Raw genomic sequence first — 19,357 nt, 5'->3', positions numbered from 1 at the left:
CTGTAAACTTCGGCCGTCATCAGTAATTTTGCCGCTCAAATAGCAAAACTCACCTACTACTATTAGAATCTCCTTTCCTTATCCTGTCAGCATCGCCTGAATGAATTCGACTACAATCAATTACACTAGTTTTGCTTTTGTTAATGTTCGTCTTATATCTTCTTTTCAAAACAGCGTCCATTACGTTCAACTGCTCTTCAAAAACACACACACACACACACACACACACACACACACACACACACACACACACACACACACACAAAGTCACCGGTATATTCGAAGTTTTTATTTCTCCTCTCTAAACTTTAATCCCTTTTCCAAATTTTTCTTTAATTTCCCCTTTAGTGCTTGCCTAATGTATTGATTGAAACAACATAAGGGATAGGCTACAACATTGTCTCACTCTTTTTCTTAGTTACGGCTTCCCTTTCATGCCCCTCTGCTCTAACGACTGCCGCCTGGGTTCTTTACACGTTGCAAATAGAATATCGCTCCCTGACTTTATCGTTGCTTTTTTCAGAATTTCAATGAACGTATTCAACATTGACAAAACCACCTTAAATCTACAAATGCTATAAATGTAGGTCGGCCGTTTCTTAAACTACCTTCTATGCTGCCATAGGTTCAACTATTGCTCCGCGAGTCCCTACATTTCTTCGGAACCAAAGCGATCCTCCCTGACGCCGGCTTCTAGCAGACCATGATGATCAATATTGTGGCTAATTACTGTCATTCGGATGAACAACTGAATGGCGCCTTCAGTACGCAGACTGCTGTTTGCTAAATATATCGAATCCAATCAGAAATTTCTATACTGATATCAACAGAAAAAAATGTTCTGTTTGACGACACAATCCTCTGACATTTCATAGATAACTACTAGTCAGGGATAATGAGGGAAAACCAATATAATTACTTGTTTCATAACATACCCGCGCACGTATGACATCTCCGTCCTGATAGTTTTAACTTATTGAACATGAAATCCTCTACATCCAAGTGAACAATACATTTGAAGTAATGCTCTGACATTCCTTCAAATCTTACCTGTTTTTATAGGACCGACCGGAGTACAGTATTCGGTAAGATGTATAGCTGACAGCGCTTTGGAAGATTCCCGACGTTTATTTGGCTTGAATCAGAAGCCTGAAATATCTGTGAGCGTATGGGAGACTTCTGGCAGTGCTATCTATTTAAGCTCCCACTGCAGGCGAACGAAGCGATCTGACAGCCTGCAGGCCCTATTTCCTGTCAAGAGTTCCTGTACAGCTGTTATTTTTGTATTCGATACACTTTTGGCTGTACTGCCTTAATATAAACGTAGGTATACCATCTGAGACACTGCACATATAACCATTTTACTTTTAGCCCCCCCCCCCCCCCCCAATGATACAGCCGTGAAGGTTCCTTCATTTTCGATGCAACTTTCGCGCTTTAATCCCGCACTCCAGAGTCCTCGTCACCATAATTTACTTTAAGAAACCTTCGACTTATCTCAGACTGACACACTGTCAAATTACAGACTGTATTACTGCCGCTCACCTACTCCATCAGTTTCCCTTAGGCGTGTGACACGAAGACCAAAACTATACTAAACATATTACGGAAATTTCAGCTATCCACAAAGTTGAATCCGGTACTTCACTTGCGTTTATGACTCTTTCAGGAGGAATGGTACCAGTGCAGGGACTTTTGGACAGTGAGTTCAAAACTGGTCTCAGATTTTCGACCTGGAACACTGATGGTGTATTTTTAAATCGCAAACGGACAGCAATAGATGTAGGCGGAATGACGCTCACGGGCCTAGCTTAATCTAACCAAGATTTCCTAGTACTTTAAAACAGTCAAAAATTAATAGTAGTAGTAAGCTTACAGAAATACTGTACTAAAGGCATTTTTCAGATCAAATGCGCTTCTTCGAAAGAAATGAACGTGGCACCAGCACACACGTCCACTGACGTCAAGTTGCAGTCACTTAACACTCGCTCTTCTGGGAATAATCTTATCTCGTAACTCTTCCTCGTAAAGTAACTGTTGGAGCTGAGAGGATACTGAATGTCAGTCAAGCTTACCGGAAGATTAAATCACTAGTAGTAGAGAGCAGTCATGTGGTTAAAGTTACACCAGAACGGAAACAAGGCCAGGTAATAACTTTACACTGACAGCTTGATTGAGCATTAAAATCGTGTGACGACTTTGACAAACTATGAATTTGATTAAATCGAAAAAGGAAGATAAGAGTTTAACGTCCATTCGATGAAGAGGTTGTTATAGAGTGATCTGAACTAAGTGGCATTTGTCAGCTACTGTAATGAACTGCTAATGTCATCAGTACATGGACGGGTGTCTGGCACTGCCTGCTCCATTGGTGTTGCCATTTTTGCTGAGCAAAGCATCGTGCTTGTCAGTTCTCAGTATGCCGTTGAAGTAGCAGATTAGTGTGACACTAAATTTTAATTATCTTACTACGTGCGATGAGAGTAGTCTACCCAACGGAATAGGGGAAACGTTCTTGAGTTCTATACCGTACGAGGATACCGAAATTTGTACGTGACTTCATGCTTGTTGTGTACTAAATATTGATAAAAATGCAGAAAAGTAATCTTCGAAAGCTTATACAGCCAGTCGTCAATCTTCTGAATGGTCTGATACGACCTGTCGCGATTACCTTTCCTGTGTCAACCTCTTCTCAGAGTAGCATTTGAATCCAAAGTCAACTACTTGCTGGATATATTCCAACTCCGTCTTCACCTACCGTTTCAATCCCCGCATCTTTCTCTATACTGTGTTCGTCCTAAGAATAAACCTGATGCAAACGTTACACGTATTCTTCCGCGTTTGCTCGAATCTCACTGGTTTTCATTTGAGCGGAAGCCAAGCTGCTTCGAGTACAGTCAAGAAGTATCATCATAAGGATACGTTTTTTGCTGTGTTACAAGCACGTAGCCTGAGTGATAATGTGGGACAGCAGCTTTGACAGCACTAGCCGGCCAGCTTGTCCAAACAACCTGCAATGATGTGGGCAGTTCCAGTTCAGACGTACTGTAAAAAGAAACGAGCAGGAAAACAATGACGCTTCGAATGTCATTTAATTTTTGAAGGGAACGTGACCAGATGGAAAGAATAAAATGCTCTCGATCTCACCTAACGTAGTATTCTAATTACAAACATGAGTGATGAAAACTCCCAAAAAACAAGGTAATTTTTCTGAGCGAGCTGTGTGTTACGCAAAAGCATACTGCAGAGATTTCACCGTACTGTTGAATACTGAAGACACTGGAGATATTAATTAAAGACAGTCGTCTGGTAATCTCTTAGCTCCTTCCTTACCCGAATCTGAGAAATTATTTCAATTCTGGAACTGTAGATAACAAGCCTATCAACAACAGAATACACTAAGCCAACCAGGCGTCGCATTTTCTGCTCTTTTTTATGATGTGCCGTTCTATATCCCGCCAGCGTTTGGAAATGACATGGGAAAAAGCTACGTGCACTAGTTCCAGACATCTGGCAGATTGACAGTCTTTGTTATTTATCGCGACAAATCCCTTAAATTGGCTCCAGATCAGGTCTTTTGGATTCCTACTGTAATGCTACAGAGGAAAACGTAAAATTGCAGAAATTTGTATGGTGTACTTGATGCGGTGAAAATGACTGTTGCAATATATTTCTGCGACACTTACCACTCTGGCTCGTGTAAGACTACATACGTGGTATGAAACACTGGACGTAGTCCAAATAAAGAGTATTTGGTTTTTCATTTTAGTCCTAAAAAATTAAATTATGTTTGCTTAATTTAAGCAAACTTCATTAACAATCTTTCATAAAACATCGATAATTAAGAATTTATATTTGAAATAAAAACAGGAATTTCGCGTGCAATATGTAATTACACACAAGAAAAGTGAATTATTCATAAAAATGATGAATTTTACAATTACGAGATGTAGGTATTTCAAACTGAGCAAATAAGGATGATCAGTGCGAGACTTGAACCAGCGATCCCGTAACTGCACGCTACAGATTCCGCTCACATACAGTGTGCATTTGCAACTCAACTGTAAAACTTAAAATCCTATTTTTCCTGTAAATTTATGAAAAACTTTAAGAACAACCCACTTCTTGGCAGTTTTTCACCGAGTTCCTTACGTGTGCTTCACTACGGAGCAAGAAGCAGCCTCAGTCACTTTCATATTGCGTATTAACAGCACGACAATCAGAGGACAACAGTACAGAGATTGTGGCTGTACACGATTTTTGAAACAAAAACTACATAGCTAAAGCGCGATTATGAAAAACGTTGATGAAATCAGCCTATTAAAAAACATGATTCTGTAGCACCACATCTCAAATACTTCGATTGCCCGTTGTTCGGATTTTCCCACAGTCCATGTTTCATTACCTCACAACGCTGTGATACAAACTTACAGTCTCAGAAATACCTTCATCAAATTAAGACTTAAGTTTGATACTAATAGACTTCTCTCGGTAGGAATGCCCTTTTTGCCAGTGCTACCCTGCTTTTTCTGTCCTTCTTTCACCCTGTGTTACTGTGCTTTCTGAATTAACAGAATTCCTTCGCTTCGTCTCCTTAGTGGTCCCATATTTTGGTGCTACGTTTATCGCCGTTTCATTTCTTCTTTTATTACTTCTTTCTCCTGATTATTCTCAATCTATAACATGTGCTCATTAGACTTCATTTCATTCAACGAATTTTATAATTCAAGTTTACTGATGATAGCAGTATCATCAGAAAATCTTATTACTGATACTCTTTCAACCCTAACTTTAATTCCACTCCTCAACTTTTATTTCCGTCTTAGTTTTTTTCGATGTATAGATGGAGCAGAAGGGGTGAACGACTACATTCCTCTTCTCTATCCTTTCCAATCCGAGAACTTTGTTCTTTATCTCTCAGTATTATTTTTCCTACATAATTTTCCAGCAATTTTCTGCTAAGAATGTCACATCTGTATGCCAAGTTGAACAGTCCAAATTCTCCCGCAAAACTCACCCTTCTAGAGAGAATCAAGAACGCTTGAAAAAAGTTTTTGCTTATTTATGCTCCTCAAGTTTGCAATTACTTAAATAGCTACCTTTAGGGAATTGAACATGTAAGGCTAATTTGTGTACATTTCGCCACAGCTCGTACTAATTGTTAATTCTAAGAAAAATCATGGCCCGTTGGCTGACAGGGGTAGCTGTTTCGACTGAAGTCGGTCTCTCAGTTAGCTTTCTCAGTTCGACCAAGCTAGTGAGCTGTATGTAGCAGACGACAACTTACTTTGTGCATCTTTATGCGGAATTGTGCTTTTATCACAAACACTGGTAAGTGTATGTCATTTATAGATGATCGTAATCACAGGTCGACGTCAACACGAAAATATGGCTACAGCGATGTGAATACTAGAAAACACCTTTTAAAGCTGATGTTGGCAGCGAGTGGAAACAAGTGAATATCGATCGTAAGTTAAGTCACCGTCTTCGGCTCATGTCACAAGAATTTTCTTGAAGTGAAGAACTGATACCGTGGCTGACGAAATAAGGCGACTACGGTTCAAAATACCCTCTTTTAATCACACAATAGTTTTCTGCGAATCTGATCGAGAAGAAAGTGTGTGGAGACAGCGAAGTAGGGAGTTTAAGGTGGGTAATGGGTGAGAACGAGCTCTGAGGGCTGGGCTCATTAGCCGAGGCTCATCGCATCGCGCCGAGGGTGCTCGTAGCCTCGAGGATCGAGCGGGTCCTTGGCCGAGAGGCCGCCCGTTAAGCCTCAGCTCAGCTGAAGAAACAGTCGCCACTAGCCCCTCCACGTGCACTTCCACCACATTCTAAACAACAAATACTTAACTTGCCGATGAGCTGCATAATCGGTTCATCTATAGCATTGGTTCCCAACCTTTCTTAGGCCATTTACCCCTGAGTGTAATCAGACATTAGCTAGCACCCCCCCCCCCCCCCCCACCACCATCGGCACCTGTTGCCCCCACCCCTCCCCCACATTATCACCTAACTAAACTGTACAATGAGAGACTTTGCTTGGAATACTTACTTTTAAAGTAAGTCCTCAGACAAGAAAGCCAGTTATCCACAGTGAGGGCAGGCACTTGTTACAAAACTTAATTCCTCTGCATTAGTCCTCTCCATTGTGACACTCGCTCAACCCCATGTAAAATCAACCAAGTTAAAATGTGTGCAGCACTGTACCGTCCGTAAGTCACTTCATTGCTGCACTCCTGACATCTGAACGGGCAGAAATTGGAAGATTCCAGGCTTTTAATTCTTTGTATCTCACCGCAGCCACTAACAACAACAACAATAATGTGCAGCACTATAGTAGCCCTTATGTAGTTACTGCTGTGCCGCGCTGTCAATTCATTTATCTGTTTCGAAGCGAGTAATGAAGCAATTTCTGGAAACTGCAGATATTATCTACAACTTTGAGAAACATTATCTTGGGAATTTAGCATTTGCTACGTATATGTCTCAATTTTACCATCAGAGACGTAAGGGACAAAACAGCATATGTATGTAGAGAGTTGACTATGTGAGGAACCTGTAACCTGCACCGCATTAATGCTACCAAAATGAGAACTAATTTTTGATAACTTAGATAAATCAGTATTAGAGTCTTACAAAATTTTGATAATAGTGATTATCTTTTGAAAATAATTTAATTTCGTGACAAACATAAACGAATCTTTTAGTTTTTGACCCTCAGGAAATTTCCATATTACTCCTCAAGGTGTAATTACCCCCAGGTTGTGGACCACTGACCTATGCTCTAGAAGACGAAACAAGAACCCTGACGACTGACAAGCTTTTAAGCGCGAAGTGCAAGAGGCTGCCGTCACAGCATTGCCTGATGCCAGCCGCCGGCAACAAGTTGCGATGGAAACTTAAACTAGACTGCGTTACGCGACTTTTAGTAGGCGCGTGAAGCAGCCCCGTCAAGCACACTTCAGCTATCAAGGTACTTCTTTAGTACTAAGGGGGCCAACTCCCCTCAGTGACCACCATTATAAATATTAATCCGCGAAGTAGTATAGATAGTTCGAATTCCCTGTCCGACAGATCTGTTTTCTTACAACAATCGATACCATTCTCGGTAGTCTTTTCTGTTCGTGTACTACGAAAAGAAGACGCTTTGGCTGTAGGCAATGCGAGGAGCGGAGAAAAAAGCCATAACTTATGCGTCACGAGAGGTTGTACGAAGGGTAATGTCTCCTCGGTCAGTATTGGCAACCAACGGAAGGGATCACCTCGCACCGATCAGCAGCTGTGGTATAAATAAGGCACGGAAATAACACCGACGCGCGGAAAAGGATAATACAAGGCGATTTTTTCCACCATGTAAGAACTCTACGGATTGAGCGATGAGAGGACACGGAACAAAAAAGGTCTAACGAACGTATGTCCATAAATGTATGGTTTCTATGCTAGAGACAATTTATTGAATCATACAATGTTACAGAGACTGCGGTCCAATACGCGCTGTACCATGCAGCCACAGTTACAGTACATGCTGAAAATGGTTTTCATCTGCCTCATCGCATGCGTGTACGCGCCGTAGCATGTTCTGTCTCTCACGTTCACACTGGCCAGGCTGCATCTGAACAGTGTCAAAGGCAGCATGAATACGCTGCTCCACTGTTTCCACATCTGGAATGGGCTCTACATACAAGATACCTTTGAGATGGCCTCATAACCAGAAATCACACGAGTTGAGTCCGGTGAATGAACAGGCCATGCAACTGGACCCCATCGTCCGATTCATCGACCAGACGTGATTGAGATACGTCCGGACGTTAACGGTGAAGTGGGCAGAGATCCATGATGTAGCAGCAACAAACCCTTCGAATCATCAAGGGCACTTCTTCCAGCAGGTGAGGCAAAAAATGGTTCAAATGGCTCTGAGCACTATGCGACTCAACTTCTGAGGTTATCAGTCGCCTAGAACTTAGAACTAATTAAACCTAACTAACCTATGGACGTCACACACATCCATGCCCGAGGCAGGATTCGAACCTGCGACCGTAGCGGTTGCTCGGTTCCAGACTGTAGTGCTCAGAACCGCACGGCCACTCCGGCCGGCGGTGAGGCAAAGTCACTCGCATGAAACGCTGACAGTTCTGGCCTGTTAGACGATGTGGAAGGATGACTGGTCCCAAAATGCGGTCGCCAAATATCCCGGCTCACTAATTCCAGCTGTACCGATGCCGGTGATTCGCTGTCATCATATATGGGGGTTCTGCATACTATTCCCACAGATGAATTATGAAAGTTGAAGATACCACTCCGCGTAAATGTGGCCTCATCTGTGAATAGGATGGATGAAGAAACCACTGACGAGACTGCTCCCGATGTGGGAAGTACGTCGCCTGTAAGCCCTGCAAGTGATTATAGGTAGTACCAATTGTCATGGAGAACGTTCCTCACAATCGTCTGTCTTACCTTGTATTGGCGGGCCAACTGCCTGGTAATGACACTGCAGTCGTCTTCACGTTTTCCTCCAAGTCTAGTGTCCGAACATTTCGGGTACGTCCTTCATGATTTCCTGAAACAACCCTGTCTCTGGCAAACGGCGAAACACTGTTGAAAACATTGAATGCTCTGGTTGCTGTAGGCGGGGATAGGTCTCATACAACCTTGCCCCCGTCGCCATGTCGGCAAGCTCTCGATTCGAATACGGAACCACTGTGTACAACGCTGTATCACATCCACTACTTGCAGAGGCAACACGAGAAGTGAATCTGACAACGTTACGAATTATTATCGCAGAAGAGGGCGCTAGGGCATGACGTATGAGGAACAATACCACCCTGTAGGAGAAAACCAAGCATACTGTAACTGTGGCTCTATGGTACAGCGCGCATTAAACCACAGTCTCTGAAACAAAGGACGATTGAATAAATGGTTTCTGGGATAGGGAGCCCTGCATTTCCGGACATTAAGTTCATCAGACTTTTTTGCTCCGTATCCTCTCATCGATCAATCCCTAGAGTTTGTACGCGTTCCAAAAATCACCGTGTAAGGACATTCGTGTCTAAACATACTCGTTGCATTATTTACTTATCAGCTGACCCACAGAAGCTTATTGTGTGCTGTGTAAGCGTGACTTCAGCATCGCTCATATGGGCAATCCCGACAGCAGCCAACATTCTTTCATAGAAGTTCATAATCTGAACGAAAAGGAAGTGAAGGCGTCCTCAAATTTACTCAAATACTTCTGTAATGGCAGCAAGGTCATTACCAACGTTGCAGGTGAGCTAGAAATAGTTTTCACACTTTAAAACATATTATCAGTTACAGATGTATGGACTGTGGAAATAAATTATCGAAGGATGATTTCCATGATTCTAATTTGGCTAAGATTATGACTATAGTCGAATTAAGCAGAAGCAATAGCGAAAAAGGTTTTCGCGCCAAAAAGTGTTCAGAACTGCATTGATGCTTTAAAGATGCAGCTAAATCAAGAAACTTTTTCCTCTACTGCAGCCGATGCCACTAACCACAAAAACAAGATGTTCTCTAAGGTTGTCAGGTATTTTGATCCTGAAGATACTGTAAGAAATAGACTTTTAGACTTCACTGAACTGGCTGATGAGACAACTAATGATGTTCTCAGTCTGATCAAGTTTTCACTGAATTTTCGCAATTAAGATGTAAACAACCGCAATACATACTGTGTAGATAACACAAATTTAAATTACAGGAAGCATAAGTGTGTTGAAACTGCTTCAAGAAGACAAGCATTTAGTGAAACCAAATTCTCAGATTACATACTACATTCGATGTAGATACGGAAACGCTGCTCTTGAAAATATATGGACATTTGTCTTTGCCACTCATTCCAAGAAAATGCGATGTAGTTGAGTTGAAATTTATTAAGATCAAATCTCACTTAAACTCATGGTCAGATGTTAGTCATCCTCCTTAAAACCATGAGCAAATTTTAGAAGCCCTAGTTAGTACCCCCTTTTCTCCCAATATTAACATTAACACCTAACTACGCTTTGGAATGAAAAATAATTTTCTTTGAACAATAACTGGTTCTTACGTTAACAATTTTTGTAGAACGATGAAGCAACTCTCAGTGCATAGTAAGTGCTTGCTATCTATATCAGGAAAGGAAGCTATCCACATTGCGGATAGATATTTGTCACAAAGACGCGTCACCTACACCAACTCTCACCTCAGCGACACTTTAGTTATCCACACCCTGAACTCCCATTTAAAATCAAAGTTAAAAGTCGTGCACTATAGTTACTATAAATCACTAGATAGCTGGAATCTTCACTTATGAACTGGCATAAATTGGAAGACTTCATGTTGCCAATGCTTTGTGTCTACAAATAATAATAATAATAATAATAATAATAATAATAATGCTACTTTGTAGATCCTACAACAGTGTGATAACCACTATATATTTATACACACAACCCTGTGAATGTATTTTCATGAGATAATGAAACATATGTTTTAATTTCGCTGTCACAGGTGCACGCTATGAAGTGTATGTGCAGTAAGGAATACGTGGGGAACAGGGCATATCATGTTCCTACATTCGTTTCACAAGCTGTACTGTACTCTCCTCCACATCGTTAATGCTAAAGTTGAAAAACTTAATTATTGATAAATTATTCGTAACAGAGATACGAAACAGTGATAATAGTAACGAGACTTTAAAAATAAATTTTGTTATCGAAACAACTGAACGCTTTTGATTTTGAACTTCAGGGAGGTAACCATCTCCTGGTGTGGAACCACTGGACTACTGATACCATCGGGGAAGTTATGGCGGTGTTCAGTTATGAACAATCTCGCCTCAACAACTGCAGCCGGGTGAAACGCTATGAAAGAACCATGAGAAAAGCTGGCTAGGCCCAGTTTAGAATAATGTGGTGACTGACACTAGCTCTTTTTCATCTCATCCATTAGGGACACTAAACAATAGCGGGTGCTTTTAATTAATAGTGCCACCGGGTCGTTTCAAAATTCTTATTCTTTCATTAGGTAGCTTCCGAACCACTGAAGACTTATCTTCAGATAGCTGGTAAATACAGCCAGCACTTCACATTTTATACAAGGTGCAGATGGGATTGAAGCGCTGCGATTCCAGTGACTAAATGCAGCTGGTACAAATGTGAAGTGCCGAGTGTAAACACCAACCGTCCAAAGATAAGGTTTCAGTGGCTCTAACGATAGCTAATGGAAGAATAAATGCTGTTAAAAAGCAGTATAAAAGTATCCAATATGACAACTGTTATAGCGGAGCCCTATCATTATAGTTCTTCCACCTCAGGGGTCTGTTATTAGACAGCTGCGGAAGACAATTGCGGCCACAAAAGCAATTATTGTATTTTGTTTTCCTGATGTGCTGTTTCTCAGTACACTTCTTTAATTTTACAGGGCGATGTCGGAAGCTAGTGGCAAAACTGAGTCGTAAAGTGATGAAGCTATTACGATGTTGCTAGGCAAACCGTTACTGTAGGTTAAACGGATTTTGAATCTCACAGCCGTCTCTGGCGAAGCCATTCTGGACTCCGCGTGTTGTGGTAGCGATGATACTGCTCCCTCCCAAGGCTGTCCGTCAATTTTAGATTTCGTACTGCTTATTCTGGTACGGAATAACAAACATAGATTTAGTGCCTGATTATTTTTAAGTTAAGAGTTTGGAAGTGTTGAAACAGACGATAATTTTAAGTATCCTGGAGAAACTGTGCAGCTAAAAGCTAATGAAACAATCTAAAAACAACGGATGATACAAGACTGCTGTTGAACATGACTGGCAAGCTACAACTGCGTTGCGGAGCAGGATCGATCCCTACCTTTCGGCTGCAGCGCACTCGAACAAGGACGCCATATGGGATGACTTAACTCTTCGGCTTGGCAGAGGATAAAGTGACTGACAGCTAATTTTTTAAAGGGCAGTTACCTCAGCAACAAACTATCGGAATGATCTCGCTTGGCTTCTGTTCACATTTTCTTTGTGCTCTTTGTTCGTCTGAATGGCGAGTAGTACCACATTTACGATCATTCTCAGAAGTGCGATTATACGGGGTACCAAACAGAATTTGTGACTGGACTTTTTGGTACGGAGGACGACACATGTTATCTTGGACAGAGTGTCATTGTCGGATGTATAATTAACTTCGGTGTATCCCAGGGAAGTGTATTGAGACCATTTTGCTCATGTTGTATATTAATTCAAATGGCTCTGAGCACTATGGGACTTAAAATCTGAGGCCATCAGTCCCCTAGAACTTAGAACTACTAAAACCTAACTAACCTAAGGACATTACACACCTCCATGCCCGAGGCAGGATTCGAAGCTGCGACCGTAGCGGTCACGCGGTTCCACACTGAAGCGCCTAGAACAGCACGGCTACACCGGCCGGCTGTATATTAATTACGTCGCGGACAAAATTAATAGTAACCTCAGACTTTTTGCAAATGACACAGTTGTCTGTAGTGAAATGCTGCCTGAAAGAAGCTACATAAATATTCGGTCAGATCTCGATAAGGTTTCAATGTGGTGCAAAGATTGACAACTTGTTTCACACATTCAGAAACTTAAAATTGTGCGCTTCGCAAGCAATATCGTAGGACGATAGTGTCAATGACTCACAATTGGAATCGGCCAACTCCTACAAACACCTGGGTGTAATACTTTGTAGGGATATGAAATAGAATGATCTCTCACATGCTCAGTCGTGGGTAAAGCAGGTGGTACACTTCAGTTTATTGACAGAATACTGGGAAAATGCAATCAGTCTATAAAGGAGATTGGTTATGAATCACTCGTGCGAGCCACTCAGGAATGTGTGTGGGACCACTATCAAATTAACAGGGCTTATTTAATGTGCACACTCATCTCGAGGCAGGTGAAAATTCCTGACCCCGCCGGGAATCGAACCCAGGACAATGTGCTCGGGAAGCGAGAACGCGACTGCGAGACCACGAGCCGCGGACGGAAAGGGATAAAGCGCTAATAACTGGTACAATGGGACGTACCCTCTGCCATGAACTTCACAGTGGTCTGCGGAGTATATACGTAGATGTAGATTTAACTCCACTTCGTATGAAGCCAGCAGTGGGGAGAAGCAGAAAAACGATAGGGTTACTGCGGGCCTGCAAAGCAAAATCAATACCGCACGTTAACTGGCGCGTGTGAATATAATCAGAGGGCAGCATAGCTGTTCGCTGCCGTAGCCACACATCGTGATCGGCAACTGCGAACCGACAACGCCGCTCTCTACCATGCTCAACACTGCTCGAATGTCAGTAACTCGATATTGTAAACCCCCACATACGTGTATTCAACGATGTTGCAGGACTTGTCCCTAGTTGCGACTTATATACAGCCTTTGGGATATTATGGGAGTAACATTCTTCGCGCCTTAGCAAAGAAATAGTAAAGCCCCATTCCTGGAAGATTAACTCCCATGAATAAAACACGGTTTCAAATTGTGATTACTTTATAAACGAGTTAATGTGCTAAATATTCGACGTTAAGCGACTGAGCGTCAAAAAGTTTAGAAAACCTTTGAAATTAATGTAAAGTTTGCTGGAAGTTGCGAAGTGTTCACATTCCCAAATACTGGATGAATACAGTCCTGGTATTTGCGCTCCGTTATTTATGCAGCCTCAGGACAAAACACCGTTTCTAGCTGCAATACTTATTGTGTTAAACTTATAATATACCTCTTAATGAGCAGACTGTGATGCGAAATACTGAGAACCAAATTTTTCTTGCCCTCGGAAGCCGATAGACTGAAAACTCTCAACTCGTATGAAACTTACGTAGACGTCCCGCCTCCACACTGGAGTAACTGCCTTGAAAGGTTTAAGGAAGAAGGGCATAAACCTAGCTGTTGGATAAGGTTTCTAAAGGTATTCGATAAATAAAAAGTCGTCAGTATTGTTAGTCAGTCAAATAAATAACAGGTTGGATTAACGGGAGCCTACTGCTAAACACGAATAAAAAAAAAAGACGTACTTTCCTAAGAATTCTGCTCGTTCAATAACCATCACAGTAAAATTTTCGAAAATCCGAGCGTATGAAGGCGTGTTGACAGTCCATCTACGAATCACTTCGTTTCTGCAGATACTGAAGATACTGAAGATTCCAGCACTGCCTTTAAGAAATCCTATGAATGAGTACACGGGCATATGTCCCACAGGCAAACCAATGCAGTAAAGCGGCAAGGTAGATAGAAGAATACCCGAGAAAAGCGCTTGATACTGTGCGCCCAGACATGTATCGAATGAAAAGTATTGCCTTTGTCGGTGACGCTCTTTTTCTACTGATCAATGCAGGCACGAATCACAACTCTGACAGTTTCGATATGCCAGCACCGCACTTTCCTCTCCATATCCTTTGGAGATCCAGCATTTCTCGCAAGAAGACTGCAGAAAAAATTCTGTTCTGTTTGGAAAAAGGATAAAGTGCAAACCTGTAGCTCTAACAGCAGGCCACGAGTCGTGCCTGGCTAGTTCAGTCGCAAAACCACCGTGACAATTTTACTGTTCTGAAGACAAAAACTAAAAGGAATATATGGGCTGATTGAGGTTTAACGGTATGTCATCGACGTCATTAGAAGCGGCACATTTTCATATAGATTAGATTAGATTTACTTTCATTCCAATTGATCCGTAGTGAGGACACGAAGGTGGCCGTGTCCTTTTTGAAGAACTACATCGCGAAATTTGCCTTAATCCACTAGTGAAGAGATTATATACGAAAGAGTAGGTGCATGTATGGATGTGACTTAAGCACGCGTATTCTCTGAAAACAGCACTTAACAGAAGAATATTTGCTGTTCGTCAACTACCGTTGACTGACGAAATAGAAAGTCAATTGTGCCTCACTGTAGTTTTGTACTTGCGAAGAATCCATTCTCATCCGTTTATTGAAAGGTACTGACGACATGTTTCGGATGTTAAGCAACCATTTTGTTTCATCGCTCTCTGAAATTTAAAACCGGATGCTTCACTTCCGAAACAGATTGTTGATTAATTGCTTGACAAATATTCCTGTGTCTTTGTTATTGCTAACCTCCATCTGTTTTCGCCAGCAGCGATTTCAAAGCGGCATATACTTTAAATCAAAGTTGCACATTGAGATTTCAGACACATCCCCCTCAGGTCATCAGTATATGTGTCCTCGTTTTAGTGTACCACCTTACGGCAAAAATGAAAGCCGATTACAGTACGTTTAAAATGGTGGTGCACGTCATTATCATGTAGTGTTCCATAAATATGTAGATCAACAGCCAACAATCTAGTACTGCTCGTCTGACAACCACCTCCCTCGCACCCCGCAGTAAGACCCATCTGTCTTAAGTTTCAAACGCAGCGATGACTACAAATCACGTGCGCAGCGGAATGAGTCATAGATATTTGTAGACTAAAATCCAACGAGATGTCTTAAGGATGCGAACGGTAACGTTTCAGCACAATCGACAAATCATACCGTTTGTAAGCGTTATAACTAGAATTACACAACATTCAGCCCATAAGCCTATCGCTGGCGCGTATTCAGAAGTATTAAAGCGAGACCAATGTCCTTCGTGGTGGGTTTTCGCTATCTAAGGATGTTTTAATCCCGCAATACTGACGGTAGACATTTATCTGATAACGATACAATACGATACTCTCTGAACACCTGCTTTTCCTAGTCACTTTTTAACTCGAGCCCTTGCTTGTCATAGGCGACTGGAAACTATACTGAAGTGAGAGTGCAAAGGGTACTTCAATATATTTAAATCAGAAATAGTATTTTTTTAAAATAGGGCAAGAGACTAGGTACTGCTCTTTGGAATTCCACACATTTGGGGATCCCAGTTAATACAATTGTAATTTTCAGAAAATCATTACATGATAACAGAGTTTCAGTTCCATTCAGATAAGACTGTACGGCATGGGAAGTCTGTGATACATCCAAATGTATAACGCTTGGGCAAGCCAGTGATTTTTGTTGCACTTTTTTTATTATCACTAGTAGAACTGAAACAACCAGTGTCCAATGCCACTTCCAAAATCACATTCAGAACAATAAAGGCAGTGGGACAGGCAGCAGGCTAGTTATTTTTTATGCACAGATCATTCATATTTCAGTTGAGGTATTTTTATATGATACTGTAGATCCCACAAAACTCAAAAGGGGGGAGCGAAAAACAACAGCTTGTTTGTTAAAAATTGCTATCACAATTAGGAACTCATTTTGAAGTTTCTGTGCTTGTAAAATGCAATGATTTGCAGGGACTGGCATGTTCTTACTCACCAATCTCCATTAGGTAGATGATAACCTGAAGTTTTATGTAAATTTCAATCAAGTCCAAAAATGAAGGTAATTTTGTGCTTGTGGATCCCATAGCTTACAACCAGGATTATTTGCCTTACAAAGGTGAACATTCTGGCCAATTTATGAAGTATGTGTAATGATTGTATGACATAATTATACTCTGCATCTACACTCTCAATTTGTTTCCCATGACAGATCTCTATCTTACAATTTTATGATGATTACAAGCTTATGGTTCAACTTTTGTAACAACATTATGAACCAAAGCTCAGACTTTTCCAAGTTCACGAAAATAGATTTCCATGTACAAATGTGAAGAAAGCCAAGTATGCCACAAATCATCGCCACCCATCAGTCCTTTGACATCTACTTCTGGATAAATGCCTCATCTAATATTTTCCATGCAATGAAGCTTTCAGCATAAATTCATCAAATAAGTGTTACTTGAAATTTCTTTCTTTCACTTGACAGAAGTTACCACAAGAACTGAACAACTCTCTTTAAAATAATGTATGAAGTATCAGCTAATCTCTTAACAGAGATATCTAACAACAGTAAATTTTTGGAAAGTGCTTTTTCAAGCAAATTATTTTGAGTAACATTCAAGGCAAACTTTGTTAACAGAGTTTCTCTGGTTAGCTTTAACTTTCTGAGCTGTCATACTTCTTTTTAATTTTAGATCAGCTACATTATAACGCATATTTAAATTCTGGAACTTAGCTCTTAAAAAATAGCACTGGTTCATACAAAAAGTGTAAAGGAAAACATACTTTGCAACATTAGCAGAATCACTCCACAATAATTAAGATTTTTCTCAAAATAGCAATGCACACTATTACATTTATTAACAATGAGATAATCTATGTTAGTAAATAAACAGTCATAATCTTTGAAGCTGTCACATGTAGTTTGTTTAAGCAATAATAGAGTCCTGAAAGAGTAAAATCAAATTTCATAGTGGCAGCTTCAGTCTTGGGCCATCAAGACATTTCATGAATTTGTACCAAGGGTAAAGTCAGTTTAAAAACCGTTTAGTTCAACAAACAAGAATGGAACTGCTTAGTAGTCTACCACATGCTTTGACAACCACAAAACTTAAGTCTGTTCAGTATTTGGTAGATGTGTAGCAATCTTTAAGTCAATTTACCATACCCAAGTTAATGGCACTCCTGATACAAGAAATAACCAATCTGTCTCTTCCCCCCCCCCCCCCCAAATACTAACATCCGGTCTATACATCATTAGACTTAAGTAAACTTTTTGAATTTGTTTAGGCCAACGAATTGGTGTAGTTAACACATATAGATGTATAATACAAAAAGTTTTTTTATACTGAGACGCAGAGCTGTAGGCTTTCATTATGCCATAACAAGGAGGGTTATTTGCGGAAAGCAACTTAAGAAAACCTTTCACAGAGCCGGTAGTGCAATGGAAACAGATCCGAGAAATTTTAGAATCCTTAAAAGCTTTAAAAAAAAAAGGGTCAGAAAAACGGGGTAAATTTTCACAGTACTGCCTGCGAAATGAGAGGGTGCGCACATACAACTCATTGACAGCAATCAAAAATCAGTAAACATTGAAAAACTTTTCACTTACCTAAGCCAATTGATGCCAATGCGAATGGTGCTATTACAGGCTCATCATCGACTTTAGGGGGCGTTTTCTTTGCTTCCGACTTAAATGTGGGTGGTACTACTTCGGGTTTGGTTTTGACTGGCGATTTTTCTTCCAACTTCTGTTTTCCCGTTACTTTGGCAGGAATTCCAAGTTCCAAGTCATGCTTTGTTACAGTGTCATCTGGCTTTGTTTCTTTAACTTTTTTGTCCTCTAGCCTGTCAGATGCAGAATTGTCTTCACTGTCTTTTGTAGCTGGTGCCGGCACATGAAAATCACCGTGTACATTAGGTTCTGGAAAACCGAAGTCCTGCTTTGAAGCGTGTACCTCTTCTGGAAAATCTTTGAACTTGTCTTCTGCCTTTATTTGTTCTGGTATGGAATCCGTATCTTTGAAGCTGTCATCATCATGGGCTTCATCTTTCAGGTGCGCAAAAGCTGGGTGAAACTCTGGCTCGGCTGGCTTCTTTTCCTCAGTTTTTTGTTTTGGTAATTCGTCTGTTTTTGGTTCTATATTCTGCACTTCAGGTTGAAGAATATCTTCATTTTTTAAGTTTTTCTCTTCCCGCATCCCTCCTCTCTCCATCTCCATAAACGCTTGGGACATAGCACTTGCATCAGACCCCTTGGGTGATATTTCAAATCTGTTAAATAAATCTAGACCAGAACCCTTCTGTGTGGGTAGATCGAACAAGTTTTCGGGAGCCTGCTTGTTTGATTCAGTCGTTGCAAAGAGGGATTTTTCAGGCTCCACGTTTAACTTCGGGTCGAGTTTTGTCTGCTCATCATGCGATTCAAAATCTATCAATTTGTTTGAAAACTCAGCTTGCGGAATTTCTTCAAGTGTCTCCGGCGTGTTGCCGGCTTCGACAGATCCTACCTTTGAATCACCCAAAAGCGAAAACTCTGAAGAATTCTGGTTGTTTTCAGCTTTACCAACAATATTAGAAGAAACAATATCCTTACCAGAATTGACAGCGGGTTTCATGTCCTGATTAACATCAAAACTATGCTTCCCGGGTGTTTCTGACAAAGGAGAAGATTCGGGTTCTAAATGCTCAAAATCATCAATGGATTCATGATCTCGTCGCATACCCGTTGCTTCAGTGGAAACTGCCGAAGACACGATGTCGCCGGCATGCTCCTTATCCTTTTCCACGTTAGTAGCAGAGGTTTCCATTTTTGGTCGTTAAAACTTCAGAAGCTGGCGAAATCTAAGTCGTTCACTGTATCACTATCCACTCGTACTCACGTTACAGAACGGAACTGCACATCCGCTAACCTGAAGCTGTCAAATGTCACAACCGAACGCCGGCAATTTCATTCACACACTCTGTAATCCAGAGGATGAGTCAGATGCGTCGATGTCCACACTAGCACTTGATGTAGTATACATATTCATGCAAAACAAAAGAATATTTATGAAAT

At 41.0% G+C, this 19,357-nt stretch overlaps 2 protein-coding genes across 6 annotated transcripts in view; one reads left to right on the top strand and one right to left on the bottom strand.

Moving 5' to 3' along the window:
* The window catches only part of LOC126194739 (reticulon-1-like), a 378,195-nt gene extending 358,926 nt beyond the window's left edge, over positions 1–19,269 (bottom strand). For both annotated transcript variants that reach the window (XM_049932999.1, XM_049933000.1), the window contains exon 1: positions 17,912–19,269. In XM_049932999.1, the coding sequence (XP_049788956.1) occupies positions 17,912–19,109 (1,198 nt within the window). In that variant the 5' untranslated portion in view covers positions 19,110–19,269. The remainder of the gene's footprint in view (positions 1–17,911) is intronic.
* The window catches only part of LOC126194740 (serine palmitoyltransferase 2), a 419,658-nt gene that overhangs the window by 311,727 nt on the left and 88,574 nt on the right, over positions 1–19,357 (top strand). The window lies entirely within an intron of this gene.

Source organism: Schistocerca nitens, chromosome 7 (assembly GCF_023898315.1).
Source record: "Schistocerca nitens isolate TAMUIC-IGC-003100 chromosome 7, iqSchNite1.1, whole genome shotgun sequence".
In the NCBI taxonomy this organism is placed as follows: Eukaryota; Metazoa; Arthropoda; class Insecta; order Orthoptera; family Acrididae; genus Schistocerca; species Schistocerca nitens.
The sequence above is the reverse complement of the archived record's forward strand: the minus strand, read 5'-3'. Positions and strand labels throughout refer to the sequence as shown.